Here is an 18,009-nt window from a genome sequence, read left to right on the forward strand (position 1 = left end):
TGGCACGTGACGATAAAAAGGTTAGCCATCACTGCCCTATACTATTTCTGACAAATGGCAGTCCAATCTCTTCTTGAAAGCCTCCAGTGATGGAGCTCCTACAACTTCTGAAGGCAAGCTGTTCCATTGGTTGATTATTCTGTCAGAAAATTTCTTCTTATTTCTAGGTTGAATCTCTCCTTTGTCAGTTTCCATCCATTATTCCTTGTCTGGCCTTCTGGTACCTTGGAAAATAGTTTGACCCCTTCCTCTCTGTGGCAGCCCCTCAAATATTGGAACATTGCTATCAAGTCCTTCTCTTCACTAGCCAAGCCATGCCAGTTCCTGTAACAGTTCTTCATATGTTTTAGCCTCCACTCCCTAATCATCTTGCATTTTTTTCTACAGTCTCAATATCTTTTTTATAGTGTGGTGAACAAAACTGGATGCAGTATTCTAGATGTGGTCTTACTAAGGCTTTATAGAGTGGTATTAGTATCTCACTTGATCTTTTTTTAAAAAAGTTTTTTATTAATAATACAAAATTAATAAAACATTGGACATAGATATGACATCACTGGTTCCAAACATCTTCCGTCACTTTACAATATTAGTACTCATATAAACATATAGTTCTTAAACATATTTATCTATAATAACATCTATATTTTTGTTTTAACACAATACATTTGTCTTGGCTACCCTCTTGTTATCTATCCAATCATAAAATTGTTCCCAGATTTTGTAGTACTTAGTTTCGCTTTTATCCTTGAGTTCCAAAGTGAGTCTGTCCATTTCTGCACAGTTAAAGATTTTCAGTAATATTTCCTCTTTAGTTGGAATATCTTTCTCTTTCCATTTTTGAACGAAGGCTATTCGTAGCGCTGTGAATATATGGAGTAATAAATAATTTGTATCTTTCTTATATTTTCTTTCTATAATTCTCAGTAAGAAAAATTCCGGTTTGACTTCTATATTTGTTGACAAAATTTCTTTCAGCCAGTTCTTTAGTAAATTCCAAAATTTTTGCGCCTTTGGGCATTCTCACCACGGTAATTCCCAACGGTCTCTCCACACTTCCAGCATATCAAAGATTTCCCCTTATTCATTCGTGTTAATCTTTTTTTTTTTTTTTTTTTCATAGAGACATTTTTTTTAAATTTCTTTAATAGTTGAAAAATATGGAACGCTTCACGAATTTGCGTGTCATCCTTGCGCAGGGGCCATGCTAATCTTCTCTGTATCGTTCCAATTTTAGTATATGTGCTGCCGAAGCGAGCACCATTCGTGCTAATCTTGTTCGGGGGTTTTCTTTGTAGGTTTTCCTTGTAGGAAGTTGCTAGTGTGATTTTTAAATTTTTTCCCCATAAACTTTGCCAATTGTCCAAATCGATATTGTGCCCAAAATATTTACACCAAATTATCATCGTTTCTTTCACCTGTTCCTCAATCAGATCTTGTTCTAATAAATATCGATATAGTTTACTTATGTTTTGCCTTCCCTGCTAAATAAAATTTTATCTAATTCTGATGATTCTTGCTTTATGCCCCATTCCTTTTTATCTTTGCTACATTTAGATTGAATTTGGAGATACGCCCACCATTCCAATTCGATTCCTTCTTTCTTTAAAGTATTTCTTGCTTTTAATTCTCCTTTCTCATTCAAAATATCTTTATAGGTGACAGCTCCCCGTTTTGTCAAATTTGGATGTGTGTACATTTCTAATGTTGACACCCAATTAGGAATTTCCATATAATTATTTCTTGTTGGTTTTTTCCAAATATCCAATAGTGCTCTCCTAATATAATGCCTCCGGAAGTACTGATGGACTAAATGTTTTTCCTCCCATAGAATAGTGTGCCAGCGTCTTTAAGTCATGACTTTCTAGTGCCAATAGTCTTGTGTTTTTAAGATGCATCCACTCACTTAGCCAAACCAACGCCGCTGCCTGATAATACTTTGTCCAGTCTGGTAGGCTAAATCCTCCTCTTTCTCTAGCATCTTGTAATAATTTGAATCTGATTCTCGGTCTTTTCCCTTGCCATATGAATTTTGAAATGAGTCTGTCCAAATTTGTAAAAAAATCTTTTTTGCGCCGAATTGGTATGCATTGGAATAAAAAAAACATTTGCGGAAGAACATTCATTTTGAAGGTGGCTATCCTGCCCATTAGAGATAGCTGTAATTTTCCCCTTTTTCCAAATCAGACTTAATTTATGCCATTGTCATAGTTATCTTCTTTAAGTGTGATTCATCTCACTGTTAATTGAATTCCCAAATATCTTATTTTTCTCATAGTCTGAATATTTATCTTTCCCTCCACTTTTTTTTTTTGTTCTTCAGTCATATTTTTAACTATTATTTTTGTTTTATCCTTGTTTATTTTCAGGCCTGCTACTTCCCCATAGTCCTCCAGCATTTCCATCAGCCTAAAACCAGATTGTACAGGCTCTTCAGTAATAAATACAAGGTCGTCCACAAATGCCTGTACCTTAAAACTTTCTTTTCTTACTTTTAAACCTTTGATTTGTTTGTCTTCTTGAATTGTTCTAATTAAAGCCTCTAGTGATAAAATAAAAAGCAGTGGTGATAGTGGATGTTGCCTTGTACCTTTTTGGATTAAAAAGTTCTTTGTCGTTTCCCCGTTTATCACCACTCTGGCTTCTTGTCTGGAGTAGATTGTTTTAAAACATCTTTATAAATTTCCCCCTGAAATCCATACATTTTAATCATTCTAATATGAAGTCCCATTTAACATTATCGAATGCTTTTTGCGCATCGATAAATATCAACGCCATCTGTTTTTCATTGTGGACTTCATAGTATTCTATCATATCCAAGATAATCCTGATGATGTTCCTTATATGCCGTCTGGGAAGAAAACCGTTTTGATCAGTATGAATGAAATTCTCTAAAATTTTCTTTAGTCTGTCTGCCATAATTGTCATAAAGATTTTATAATCCGAATTTAGTAGGGATATCAGCCTAATTTTTAATATAAGTCAAATCGGAATTTTCCTTGGGAATTTTATTTATTTATTTGTTTAAATTTCTATACCGCCCTTCTCCAAATAGGACTCAGGGCGGTGCACAGCCTAAGTAAAAACAAAGCATACAAAATTTAAAAAACAGTATTAAAATAATTAGATATCAATGTGATTGTTGCTTCTTTCCACGATTCAGGTATCTTAGCTTCATTAAGTACATCATTATACACCTCTAATAACAGTGGGCTTAATAATTCCTGGTGATTTTTATAAATTTCTGAAGGTAGACCATCTGGGCCTGGTGCTTTGTTACTTTTTTGTTTCTTGATTGCCTCAGATTGTATTGTATTGTATTTGTTTATTGAATAGCCCAAAGGCCTTTTCAAACAAAACAGAAAAGAAAAAGGGATTATCTCCCATGCTGTTATCTCATTATTTAATAAATTTTTACCTTCCTCCAAGATTCTGGGCAATTCTGTTGCCCTATCTTAACCTTCTTCTATCTTCTCCTTATCCTCATATAGGTTTTTTAAAAACTCATACGCTACCTTCCTGTTCACGTCATTTTGATAAATTAACTCTCCTTCTTTATTATGTAATTTACTAATCTGGTTCTTTTCTTTCTGTTTTCTTAATCTATAAACCAGCCATCTTCCCAGCTTATTTGCATTCTCAAAAAAAAAATTGTTTAATGCTTCTAATTTGTTGTGCCATATTTTCCTTTTCAATGATATTTGTGTTTGTGTTTATTTGTTGTTTCAATTCCCGTTTTATGGGTTCTTTCTGCAGCTCTTTTTCCAGTTTGCTAAGACCTTCCTCTAATTTTTTTTGCCGTTGTCTTTTTTGTTTGTTGTCTTTGGCCATGTATGATATTGCGATACCCCTCATAAGAAGCTTTTGCCATGTCCCACAGGTTCTGATTGTTCGTATCCTCTTTATTACTTTGAAAAAACAAACTCATTTGATCAACCATCTTTAATTTAAATTCATTTTGATTCAAGATTGCTTTTTTAAGGGTCCACCTCCTTGTCTTTTTTTGCCCCTTTCCATTTAATTTTAATGGGATTGTGATCTGCCCATGAATTTATGTCAATATTAACTTCCTCAATTCCTAGATTCAAATCTGTCGATGCCCAAACCATATCAATTTGAGACCAAGATTGATGTCTACCTGAATAAGTATATTGTTTCTTATCCCCATTTTTTTCCCTCCAACAATCCTTTATGCTTAATTCTTCCACCATCTTGAAAAATCAATTAGGTAATATCCTTCTAACACTTTTCTTTTGTTTGTCATTTCTATAGACTAATTCTCTATCTACAATCACACTGAAATCACCAATTATACACAAATTATCGCATTCTAGGTCTCTAATCATGTTATAGTTTCTTATAAAATAGTTTTTGGCCCTCATTTGGCGCATATATTCCAACTAACATAAGTTTTGTCCCATCCACAGTTAATTCTATTATCAATATTCTGCCCTCTTCATCTTTATACATTTGTTTGGCCAAAATACTCTCTTTTACATACAGTACAATTCCCCCTTTCTTCTGTTGTGATGAAGATATCTGCTTGCCATGGATTGTGTATATTGTTTGATAATTGTTTTTAATGGTATGGTTTTTAATACTTTAGCAAGTGTGCAGTCTTACTGTTTACTGAGATTCTATCAAATATATGAAAAGCATTGATATAAGAGACTTCAAAGAGCCTTTCCTCTTCTAAGTATTATTGAAGTAGATTTGTGGAGCTGTGTTGATGGTACATTAACTTGGACAAGCTTTTATATAAATATAATCAAACAGATGATATTTTGGGGTGTGAGGTCAAAACATTTATAAATGGATTCCCTTTAAAGGCTTTTTTGAACTTTTACTTGTCTACATCCAATAGTTTAATGTTTAGAATCAGGATTAGAAATAACAGAGTTTACCAATTAAACGAGAAAACACATAATAAACTATAAATCTAGTAGTAGAAAGATGTAGCAAAATAAAACTCTGAAACACAATGATTGCGGGAACAACTGTATCCCTAGTCAAGAGTTTTGTGGCACTCTCAGGCATTTGTGGGACACATTGGCAGAAATCTTCTAGAAGATAAACAGAGTTGGAAGGGACCTTGTAGGTCATCTAGTCCAACCCCCCGCCCAAGCAAGAGACCCTATACTATTTCTGACAAATGGCAGTCCAATCTCTTCTTGAAAGCCTCCAGTGATGGAGCTCCCACAACTTTCGAAGGCAAGCTGTTCCATTGGTTGATTGTTCTGTCAGAAAATTTTTTATTTCTAGGTTGAATCTCTCCTTTGTCAGTTTCCATCCATTTATAGAATAGCTTTATAGCTGGTTGTCCACTAAGACTCCAAGATCCCTCTCACAGTTACTGTTATTAATCCTGGTTTCACCCAATCTATGTGTGTACTTTTGGCTTTTCTTGCCTAAGTGTACATTGAATTTCATTTTGTTAGATAGGGCCCAGTCTTCAAGTCTGTTAAGCTCCATCTGATCTTGAGCCTATCTTCTAGGGTGTTAGCTATTCCTGCCAGCTTAGTATCATCTGCAAATTTTGTAAGTTCCCCTTCTATTCCCTCACCTAAATTGTTTATGAAGATACTGAAGAGTACTGGGCCTAAAATGGAACCTTGTGGCACTTGTGTGATATTTAACCCAGAATACTTTTCAGGTGAATTCTAAACTGAAAACTCCTTGTATTCTAGGAATGCACATATGTACTAGCCCCTTCTCACAAAATAGCAAATGTGAAAAAGTGGAGCTGTGACCTCTTTGCATTTTGACAAGAGTGCTGGCCTATGGTCTTCTCTGGCAATCAGTGAGAATTTAAAGTAGTTCAGCTCCATATCTAGTATAAGTTTATATGCAAAAAAAAAATCTTATCTAGAATTATATGGATATCTAACCCTATCAAGTTACTAAATGAAATTAAAATAATATGGGAAGAAAATATTTTTATTAACAATTTTGAATAGTTAGTAAAGACTATTCCTCCCACAACCACTATTATCTATTATATGTTTTACTCTTTTGAAATATAACAACAAAACATAAGATTCCAGTGTCACAAACTCACTCTAAGGGAAAAGAACAGTGAAATAAGACTTATTTTTATTTTATGAAAAATAATAAACTAAAATAAAAAAGATTTGCAAACTTCCCAGTGGCACATCATAAGCTTTGGAAGTAAGATGTATAACACTTCCCCCAAACATGGTGAAACTATTTAAAGAGCTTAAATCTATTTTCCAATCTGTAGCAGAAAATATTCTATTAAATCTTTTTTCTGACTGGCAATTTGCAACAAATTATTTTTACACACTAGAAATTATCTTATTGCTTTGCTTTTCCCTGAGAACTATCAGAAAGCTAAATCTTGACCCATGAAGAGAGTGGGGAATTAAATACATGCGGAAACGTAACAAAGTGGTTAACAGACAAATCCCCCCTCCCCCAGTCACTGATATTCAGTATTTAGAAGATTAACTCCAGGGAGCAGAACAGTTAGAAGATTAACTCCAGGGAGCAGAACATCATGCAGACTGATGATAAAGCTTTTTCAACCAAACTGCTTGAATCCCACCCATTTAGTATCATCTTATTGTGGGTGAAAGGCCCTTGCTGTACCAACTCAGGGTGAAATGCCATGGTCAAATGCTTGCATTTCAGTGTGAGGATTGGGAGGGGGGAGGGTTGTTTTTTTAACACGATGTACCACCTTCTGATCCTGGTAAATAGATGGGGAAAAAATGGAGGTAGTGACAGATTTTATTTTCCTAGGCCCCAAGATCACCGCAGATGGAGAGTGTAGCCAAGAAATAAAAAGATGCTTGCTCCTTAGGAGGAAAGCTATGGCAAATCTAGACAGCATACTAAAAAGCAGAGAAATCACCCTGCCAACAAAAGTGCGTATAGTCAAGGCTATGGTTTTCCCAGTTGCAATGTATGGCTGTGAAAGTTGGACCATAAGAAAGGCTGAGCACCAAAGAATTGAGGCCTTTGAACTATGGTGCTGGAGAAGACTCCTGTGAGTCCCTTGGACTGCAATGCGATCAAACCAGTCAGTCCTAGAGATCAATCCTGACTGCTCTTTAGAAGGCCAGATTCTGAAGATGAAATTCAAATATTTTGGCCACCTAATGAGAAGGAAGGACTCACTGGAGAAGAGCCTAATGCTGGGAAAGATTGAGGGCAAAAGAAGAAGGGGACGACAGAGAACTGGCTGGATGGAGTCACTGAAGCAGTCGGCGTGAGCTTAAATGGACTCCAGAGGATAGTAGAGGACAGGAAGGCCTGGAGGAACGTTGTCCATGGGGTCGCAAAGAGTCAGACACGACTTCGCAACTAACAACAAAAACCATCTTCTGAAATAAAAAAATGAATTCTTAGGCCAGAAAAATAAGGTTATACGTAGAAAGATCAGACTTGCCTCAAATGTGATAAAACATTTATGTATAGGCCATGAAGGAATTTTGATTGCTCAAAATGTGATCCCCAATACTACAAAGCATTTTCTTCCATAGAAGTGAATGTATCCTTTTATTCTTCAAGAAGACAATGAATGGCAGCATGGAAACACACCATGTGAAGCCATCTTCTTAAAATTTCCGGTGTTGGAGCATTCACAACTTCTGGGAAAAACTTTGACTTTCACCACTGGTTATTTTTGACATATAAATAACAAGTTTGTTAGTAATGGGAGGGGAATGGAAGCAATCTGTAGCCTGATTCAGTCATGGGCTTTTAAATCAGCTATTATGTGTGCCTGAGTAACAGTTAAAGCTATTCATTTCTATGAGCCATGGTGACGCAGTAGTTAGAATGTTGTACTGCAAGCTACTTCTGCTGACTGCCTGCAGTTTGGCAGTTCCATACTCACTGGCTCAAGGTTGACTCAGCCTGCCACCCTTCCGAGGTGGGTAAAATGAGGACCCAGATTGTTGGGGACAATATGCTGGCTCTGTAAACCGCTCAGAGAGAAATGTAAAGCACTGTGAAGTGGTATAAAAGTCTAAGAGCTATTACTATTGCTATGGAAGAAAAAGCTCTGACTTTCTGCCAGTTGTCATATGCAGTAGTCCAATTTTACTCAGCAAGGATCCTCAAATATAGTACACATTTTTTTCACAAAATCATAGAATCATAGGGCTGGAAGGGATATTCTCGTCCAACCCCTACCCAAGGCAAGAGCATTTATGCCTTCCTTTCCACCCCTATGAGTCTATCCTGGACAGATGACAGTCCAATCTTTTCTTGGAAACCTCCAGGGATGGAGCACCCCCACCTCTGAGAGTGAAGCTGTCTAATTCATTGTTTTTACAATCAGGAAATTCCTCATTTCCAGGCTGGATCTCCCTCTGACAAGCTTCCACCCATTGCTTGTTATCCATTTTATAGGACTGACAATTCCCTAACAATTATTTAGGGAAGAACATGAAGACTGCATTTGAGAAATAGAGAACAAGTTTGGTATTTGCCAAAGAGAGTTCAGCAGAAGTATTTTGTTCCATAGTCATTTCCCTAAATGCAGTCATTTATTTTCTTTCATGAGGCAGCATATTAATTTGGGGGGTGGGAGGAAATGACATTACTACCATTCTTACTCTCCAAACCAAAAGTAACTTGAAAATGCCATTAAACCTGCTGTGGTTGAACAGGGAGCTGGGTATTTATGAAAAAGAAATATATGTATGTGATTCATGGCCATTCTAAAATAAACAGCATATTCTTGAAAATGTGAGGCAGAAAAGGTAATACTTGAGTGATATTTCTTGATGAAGTGATAGGAAGGTGAACCAAGGAACTAAGACATGCAAAAAAATGCCAAAAATGCCAAAAAAAGTTTCTTTCAATATGTAAGGAATAAGAAGCAAGGCAAGGAAATGATAGGTCCACTGATGGGAGATGGTAAATAATAAATAATCCAACCTATCAAAAATAGTCCAACCTATCAAAAGAAGCACCATAGGAGACAGAACAGGAATATAGGTCAAGGTAGGCAAGGAATTGGTAAGAGAAGACCTATCAACCAGGGATGAAATCTAAAATTTGTTACTACCGGTTCTGTGGGCGTGGCTTGGTGGGGGGGGTAATGTGACTGGGTGGGCGTGGCCAATTATTTTTTTTTCTTTTAAAACCATTTAAAAGTAAAAACCATGTAAAAAATGCTTTCAAAAGGCTCTGACGATCCCAGCTGAGTTGCCTGATTGGCAGAGACTTTTTTTCTTTTAAATGCCTCTGACAATTCAAGCTGAGTTGCCTGATCGTTAGAGGCATTTAAAAGAAAAAAAGTCTCTGCCAATCAGGCAACTCAGCTGGGATCGGCAGAGGCATTTAAAAGAAAAAAACCCTTTTTTTCTTTTAAAAGCCTTTGATGATCCCAGCTGAGCCGCGTGATCATCAGAGGGTTTTTTTTTACTTTTAAAAGCATTTTTTCCGCCGAAGAGGTTGCAGAAAAAATGCTTTTAAAAGTAAAAAAAAAAAAAAAAAGAAAAAGCCTCTGATGGCTCAGCTGGGCATGGGGGGGGGGGGGCAGGGATTTTTGCTACCAGTTCTCCGAACCACCCGCCTCCATCGCTACCGGATCGGGCGATCTGGTCTGAATCAGGAGCAATTCACCCCTGCTATCAACTCTAGATAAGATGAGATTACCCAGACCAGATGGATTACATGCTAGGATTCTGAAGGAACTGGCAGACAGGATCGCAGAACTACTGAATAAAATCTTTCAAAGGTCCTGGAGCACAGGGGACCTACTAGAGGACTGGAAAAGAGCTGATGTGGGTCTGATCCTAGGTTGCATTAATAGAGGAATAGAATCAAGATCACGTGAACTACCAGTACTGCTCTACAAAGCCTTGGCAAGACCACACTTAGAATACTGCATCCGGTTTTAGTCACTCCAATACAAAAAAAGATGTTGAGACTTTGAAAAGAGTTCAGAAAAGAACAACAAAGTTAGGGGCCTAGAAACTAAAACATGAAGAATGATTTTAGGAATTTGGGTATACCTATTCTAGTGAAAAGAAGGATCAGGGGTGACATGATAGCAGTCTTCCAGAAATTGTGGGTTCCCCAACACTGGATGCTTTTAGGAAAAGATTGGACAGCCATCTATCAAAAATAGTATAGATCTCATGTGAGAGCAGGTGGTTGGACTAGATGACCTTCAAGATCCCTTCCAACTCTATCACTATTACAATTTTCAAAAAAAGGAAAAAAAGTGGAACCAGGAAACTACAGACCAATCACCTTATCATCAATACCCAGGAAAATCCTAGAAAAGATCATTAAGCAGTGTATTTGTGAGCACCTAGAAATGAACAAGAAGATTAATAGAAGCCAGCATGAATTTGTTAAAAACAGATCATGACAAACAAACCTTATTGCCTTCTTTAATAAAATGGTAAATTAGTTGATTCGGGAAATGATGTGGATATAGTATGACTGGACTTCAGTAAGGCATTTGACAAAGTGGAGCACAGCCTATTTCTTCGTAAGGCAGAAAAATGTGGGTTAGACAGTACCACCACCAGATGAATTCACAATTGGCTGACCACATACACCAAGTATATAATCCTCAATGGTCCTACATCTACAAGGAAGGAAGATGAGGACGGGTACCTCAAGGTTGTCTTGGGCCCAGTACTTTTCAACATCTTCATAGATGATCTAGAACAGGAGTGTCAAACTCGATTTAATTGAGGGCCGCATCAGGGTTGTTTGACCTTGGGGGGCCAGGGTGGGCGTGGCCAGCTTGACGTTACTCGTGTCAGGGGATGCTTATGGTGGTCCGAGCACTCTGCTAGTGAAAACAGGTTCCTGAGTGCTGTTTTTGGCTGGGACGGCCTCCTGCAAACCTCTGCCAGTGAAAACGGAGCTCAGGAAGGTAACCCACAGCCCTCGTGAGCTCAGTTTTCGCTGGCAGAGGCACTGTGGGCTGGTCCCTCACTGTTTCCAGGGCAGCCCTGTTGGCCAGATCTAAGCACCCCACGGGCCAGATCTGGTCCACAGGCCTTGAGTCTAACACCCATGATCTAGAAGAAGGGATAGAAGGAGAACTCATCATGTTAACAATTTGAAAGACAGACTTAAGATTCAGAAGGATCTTGACAGATTAGAGAAACTGGCATTATCCAACAAGATGCAGTTCAGTTGTGAGAAAACTAAGATCCTACACTCAGGCACGAAAAATCAATTGCAGAGTTATAGAATAAGCAGTTCTGGGCTAAATAATAACTGTGACAGAGATCTAGGACTCCTAATGGACTACCACTTAAGTATGAACCAGCAGCGTGCTTCAGCTACCACCCCCACCCCCCAAAAAATACCCAATGCAGTCCTAGGTTGCATCAACAGAGGGATAGCATCAAGATCATGGGAAGTGATAGTAGCATGTTATACGGCACTCTATGATCACACTTAGAATACTATGTCCAGTACTATCTCATGCTACAAAAAAGCTGTTGGCGATCCTAGAAAGAGTGTAGAGAAAAGCAACAAAGACAATAAGGGGTCTGGAGACTAAACCATATGATGAACAATTAAGGGAAGTAGGTCTGTCTAGCCTAATAAAGAGAAGGATTAGGGCTGACAACATTGTCTTCCAGGATTTGAGGGGCAATCACAGAGATGAGAGGGTTGATTTATTCTCCAAAACACCTGAGGGCAGGACGAAAAGCATTAGGGGGAAACTTGTTATAGAAAGATCTGACCTGGAACTAACAAGAAATTTCCTGATAGTGAGAACAACTAGCCAATGGAACCACTTACCTTCTGGAGTTCTGGAAGCTGGAGGTTTGCAAGAAAAGATTGGACGTTCATTTATTTGGGGTGGTAAAAGGACTTCTGCCTTGGGCAGGGGATTGGACTACAGTAGAAGACCTCCAACGTACCTTCTAGCACTATGATTCTATGACTTCTATGTGTACATTTGCTTTTTCTTGTTGCAGAATTTTTCAGATACTGTATGCTATTTAGTACCCATATGGCACATTCCTCTATATTGAACCTTCCATGCAAACTCCCACTAGTCTTAAATGGAATGTAAAAATACTAAGGAATAGTTTTTAGAAAATACATTCAATGCACATTTCAAATTTATAAAAAAAGATGGGAAATTATGTATTATATCTGTGGGGGGGGAAGTAAAAATGAGTAGAGTAGATTCACGTGACTATTGGCAATTCCAGATAAGTTGTGTGAAAATATATTTCTTAATTTTTTTATGTAGTGAATAGCATCAATTTCATTAAAAATTGTACATTGGCTGCATCCAATGATTTGCCCTGGAAGTTTTCAGATGTTCATAACATATATCTGAGACCCATCATATTCAGCCAATGTTATAAATTTCTCTTTCTGCCACGCATACATGCTGGCTACATGCTATGGGAGAAAGTCTATTGGCAGATAGTGGTTGGTTGCCCTGAAATACCAGAGAATACATAATTTTAATTGTATGTATATATTTGTTATTTTTCTTTTATCTTCACTGAAGTTCCTTGTTAAACAAATTTCATTAAAAATTAGTTCTACTGTCAAAGTGGCCTTATGGGATTGGGGGGCAGGCGGGGGGGGAGGGGGCTCCAGTCCACCTCCACCACCATATAGCAATTAACATACATTGATTTACATATTACCCATTAAAGCAAGCAAGTAAGCAAGCTTTAATTTATGTGAAACTTACATGGCATATTTGGAACCATGTGCTATACTATACAAAGGACTTTGCCACAAAAGATTAAATGTATGCATAATTTTACTAATCAGTCTTCCATGACTGATTCTCAGTGAAGAAACACAATCTCAGCTTCATTCCTTTGCAGTTGCAGTGAGCATTTTCACTCAAACTAAAGAGGGCTTAAAATCCCTTTCTGAGACTGAGTAAATCACTTTATTAATCTTACTTCAAAAGCATGCAAGTGCAGCAACAGCAAACTATCCATACTTTCTTTCTCAATAGGTCATTGATATTACCATTTCACTAGTAAGTTTGTGTTAAAAAGGGGAAGAGCAGCTGAGCAGAACAGTAAAAGTATTTCAATTCAAAGAAAAAATTCTCCACAACGCTTGCAGAGAACCCTGTCACCACAGTGATAAAATCTCTGAGTCACTTTCTTTCCCAGTATATGATAAGCAAGTGAGAAAAGAAAATACACAGTGCAAGGGAAAAAGACAAATCTAGCTAAGATATCCAACAATCCTCCCTCCTATATTTGAAGGGATCAGTTCATTCATTATCACTAATGAAGAAAAGGCTTTTGAGAAAAAAAAAATCTTGGGATGCAGATGCCCAATCAAAACATTTAAAAAGTCATAATTAAGGCAGCTTGCTGCATTCCTGCTTTGGCAACATCAATACAGTGAGATACATGGGCAGATTAGGTTCTGATCTTTAGCCTCTCTTCTGTGCCATATTTTTCTTCTTGGGAATGTGTTCCCAATCCTGCCTGCAGGGAAGTAGAGCCTTGATAGTACAGTGGTTTAGTGCACCCTGTTATTAACACAGCTGCCTGCAATTTCTGCTGGTTCGAATCTCTCCAAGGCTCAAGGTTGACTCAGCCTTCCATCCTTTCTAAGGTAGGTGAAATGAGGACCCAGTTTGTGGGGGCAATAAGCTGACTTTGTATAAAATATACAAAAGAATGAAGGCTATTGCTTAACGCATTGTAAGCCGCCCTGAGTCTCCAGAGAAGGGCGGCATATAAATCAAAAAAACAAAAAAACAAAAACAAAAAAAACCCTACAGGCATAAACTCTCACATTTGTTCCAAGCATGTTACTAAATCAGCAAAAACCTTTGCATTTCTGATACTGAGACAAGAAGGAAGAAAGCAAATTTAAGATTCAAAGAATATGATCACAAATTTAAAGATCTTGCAAAACAGCTCTAGAATGACACAGGCTGAAGTGATTAAATTATTTGCCTCTCTATCCCATGTATATAAGTGTGAAAGGGAAAACTGCAAAGTGACTTAGTGTTGTTTCAACTCCTTTGTAAAACAGGTTTCATGCCAAAGACATTGGTCCTAGGTGTCACCCAGCTCTAGTTTTGACGACTGCTTGCCCCCATAGTGGTTTCATCAAGAGTTTCTTCAGTGACCTCTACATCATCATCCTTTTTAAGTCCTCTGCGTGGTTTTTTTGCACCAAGAGCATCTTCCTTGATCAACTCTGAAGCAAGTAATGATGTGACTGCACAGCCAACATTTTTGTTTCCTGGAATGACACAAAAACAAACAAAAGCTAAAATATTAAAAAACAAGAAATGAAGTGTACACTGTCTTAGTGTATTAGTACAATGCCTAATATACTAGCCATTTTCTCTCAAATACTTTAGTTTATACTTGTTCCAATGGTGGGTTTCAACCGGTGTTACTACCAGTTCGCTTCGCGCACACACATCCCAAGTGAGTACAGGGACCTGGTGGAAGTGTTCAGTGAGAAGTCCAACATGCTCTCTCCCCATCGTCCTACAGACTGTGCAATTGAGATGAAACTGCCTAAGCCCAAGATGTATGCAATGACCCCCAGGGAGATGGAGGAGTTGAGGAATTTTGTGGACAAGAACCCGGTGAAAGGATTCATTCAGCCAGAAAAATCCCAGGTGCCAGCCCCTGTACTGTTCAACAAGAAGGATGGATCCATGAGACTGTGTGTGGATTTGCGTGGAATTAATGGTGTGTGTGTGTGTGTGTGTGTGTGTGTGTGTGTGTGTGTCAAGAACATGTATCCCCTCCCCCTCATGAAGGACATTCTAGGATACCTATCCAAAAGGAAGGTACTCACTAAGCTGGACTTGAGGAAAGCATATTACCGAATACGGATTAAGAAGGGAGATGAGTGGAAGTCTTTCATTCAATCAGTGTGTTGTCTGGGTATAAATAGTTTGAAAGATAGTAATCATAATGTTTACAACAATATTCATTACATTGATATTAATTCTGTAATAAAAATAATAATCATAATATTTACTTTTCTATTTTAACAAATTTCCCTTATTTTATTAATCTTTTCTTTATATTTCCATGTTTCTAACTTCTGTTTTTGTTATCTAACCATTGATAAAATAAATCCCATATCATAAAATATTCAGTTTGTTCCTTTTTCTTAATTGCAAGTGTTAATCTATTCATCTAAGAGAGGCGGGGCTGACATCACAGCAAAATGGCACATCTCCAAGGGGCTCCATGGAATTGCACCAAATTTGACTTGCTAGGAGGTTCTGAGGGACCCAAATCATCTTGGAGGGGTGATGAAGATAGAGAGGACTCTCCGTAGATCACAAGGAGACAAGCAACTTCTTTGATTGATCCAGACTAAACTCTCAATCTGGTGGGAAGAAAAAGATGGCCATTGCATGAAGCTGTGACAGCCGACCGACATAGAAAGCATAAAAGATTGAGGAACAGTGTGGTCAATCTGGGTGAGATTTTTCAACTTCTGCTGAGGAAAGAGCCCCCTTAAAGCTAGCCTTGGTGAAAAGAGGATGAGGTGGAATTGTTTGTTTTCCACCCCTCAAGAAAAGCGGTGAGCAAGCTATCTATAGATCTGGAAACAGAGAAAAGAGAACTTTTCAGAAGAGAGAAAGAAATTTGAAGCTAGGAAGCTGAACTGGGGAACTTAACTATAATATTGACTAAGTTGAAAACTTTTTAGATTATGGAATTCTGACCCAGAGAACTTTTTTGGAAAAAAAAAGCTTGGACTGAATAGTATCAAATAAATTAAAGAGAGAGAAAAGGGAGAGAAATAGAGCAGCAGCGACATCTACTGGTGGAGAAAAACACAAGAGAAGTGAAAGGAAGAAGTGAAAGTGAGAAAAAATATGACCTTGAAGGTCTGCTGAAGATAAGCTTGGCTGTTATAAACAACACCTGCACCAGCAAATTGTTTGTACTGGATAGCTGAGACAGAAAGTGAAACATGACTTTTTAAACAGTGGAGCTCTTTGAACTTATGTGGAAGCTAAACAGATAAAGTGAGCAGAAGTTGGGAATAGCAAGGAACGTCTCCTTTTTGAACTCTCCTTTTGGTGATTTATAAGCCTTGGTGACTAAGCTTTGGGGCTTGGTGGGCCTATGTGGATTAGGCCCACCAAATGTACAAATTTATCAAGAGACGAAGAGAATATTTTTTGAAAAACTCGGACTAACGAACAACTTTTTTTGGATTACAATAACAAAGTGAAATTGTTTGCAGATTGAAAATAAGAAGAGGGGGGAAAAGAAAAGGGGTTTTGTGGTATTTTGATTGTTGAAAAGACTTTTTAAAAGAGGAAAGTTGGTAGGTGATTGTGAAATTTGTGTTATAACATCTGGGTTAGTATTAATTACCTCCTTTAACTTACTTAAATCCTCTAAGGCTGCCCAAAATGACAAGCACTTCAAACTTAAGTAAATTAGAGGGGAAAATGCATCTGGGTCATCATCAGCACAAGTATTGGTAGCATCTAGCCCAGTAGGTCAAAGAACTTTGGACACTATGTTGTAGCAAGAAAAAATGAATACGATGCAGGCAGAAATGAAATCAATGATTCAATTACTGCATGAAGACATGAAGGTAAGAATGGAAAAGATGGAATGATAAAATGGAGAATATTCAACAAATAATAAAAATGAACAACAGATGCAGAAAGTAGAAGAGAAAGCAGAACAAACAGAGAAAAAATGGAGATGGACTATAGTAGTGATGGCTAACCTTTTTGCCATTGCGTGCCAGGAGCGTGTGTGTGTGTGTGTGGTCGCGTGTGCACATGCCCACACCCATAATTCTATGTGCCCTGCCCCTGCGACCCCCCTCTCCCGGCACAGGATGGCATGGTAGGCCTATTCTTTGCTCTCCCCAGCTTCCAGAGCCTTTCTAGGAGTCTGGGGAGGGCGAAAACGGCCTTCCCCACCCTCCCAGAGGTCCTCTGGAGGCTGAAAACAGCCCGTTGTTGGCATTTCTGGCCTCCGAGGGGGGGGGGGAGAGGCGGGGAAGGCCGTTTTTTACCCTCCCCAGACTCCTAGAAAGGCTCTGGAGAGCAAAAAATGGGACTTCTGGTCCACCGGAAGTTGGGAAATGGGCCATTTCTGGCCTCCAGAGGGTCTCGGGGGGGAGGCCATTTTCACTCTCCCCAGACTCCTAGAAAGGCTCTGGAGGCTGGGGAGAGAGAAAAATGGGCCTTCCGCACACTCCCACCAAGGTCCTCCGGAGGCAGGAAACTGCCTGTTTCCCTACTTCTGGTGGGCCCAGAAGGCCCGAAAAACAGCTGACCGACGCTCACATGCGCGCCAGAGCTGAGCTTGCATGACCACCGATATGGCTACATGTGCCATAGGTTCGCCATCACGGGACTATAGACTCACATAGACAGACAAAAATCAAGAGAAAATAATAAATCACATTGGAGATGGCTACGGCTGAATATTTCTTGAGGTTCCAGAATATTGAGGAAGAAAAAGGGGAAAACCTTGCAGAGATAATGGCAGAACTGTTGGTGGAGACTTTAGAGGTGAAACTTCCTAGAGAGGTACATGTGAGATTCACCAAGAAAGCAATAAGGGTGGAAATATTACAAAGAGTAAGAGATGACCCACTGAAATATAAAGGGAAAGAAATACGTAGTAGTCCTAAAACAGATCCCTAGAAGTGTAAGGGATACAAGGAAACAATACCAATTCTTGACAAGACAACTAATTAAGCATGGAGTAAACTTCAGATGGCTGATACTAGAGGGAATACTGGTGACTTGTATGGAACAAAGACATAGACTGGACTCCATAGAAAAAGCGGAACAATTCTGGACTCTATAGAAAAAGCGGAACATTTTGGGCCATACGAAGAAAAAAGATCAAGAGAGGAAATAGAAGAAAGAAAACAAGAGGAAGCTACAGGAGGGGGAAACATACAACAAAAAGAAGATGAAACAAAACTAGAGGAAAGAACAAGACAAGAAGGCACAAGGATAAAAGAACAGAGAAAAACAAGAATGACTAGAACAACAAGACCTATCTACAAGTAAAAGTATGGAAGAAGAAATGA

General features: G+C 38.4%; 1 protein-coding gene and 1 non-coding gene across 2 annotated transcripts in view; both read right to left on the reverse strand.

Annotated features, from left to right (window-relative positions):
- Positions 1–1,154: 1,154 nt before the first annotated feature.
- LOC139316057 (U6 spliceosomal RNA) lies at positions 1,155–1,261 on the reverse strand. Its single transcript, XR_011600314.1, has one exon. It is a non-coding gene; the product is annotated as a U6 spliceosomal RNA (small nuclear RNA).
- An 11,443-nt stretch (positions 1,262–12,704) lies between these two features.
- Positions 12,705–18,009, reverse strand: part of DIAPH1 (diaphanous related formin 1) — a 205,472-nt gene continuing 200,167 nt past the window's right edge. The window contains 1 exon segment of the mRNA XM_070940849.1: positions 12,705–14,202. Coding sequence (XP_070796950.1) covers positions 14,030–14,202 — 173 coding nt within the window. The 3' untranslated portion in view covers positions 12,705–14,029.

Source organism: Pituophis catenifer, unplaced genomic scaffold (genome assembly GCF_029215685.1).
Source record: "Pituophis catenifer annectens isolate HBS135680 unplaced genomic scaffold, rPitCat1.0.hap2 SCAF_3, whole genome shotgun sequence".
Lineage (NCBI taxonomy): Eukaryota > Metazoa > Chordata > Lepidosauria > Squamata > Colubridae > Pituophis > Pituophis catenifer.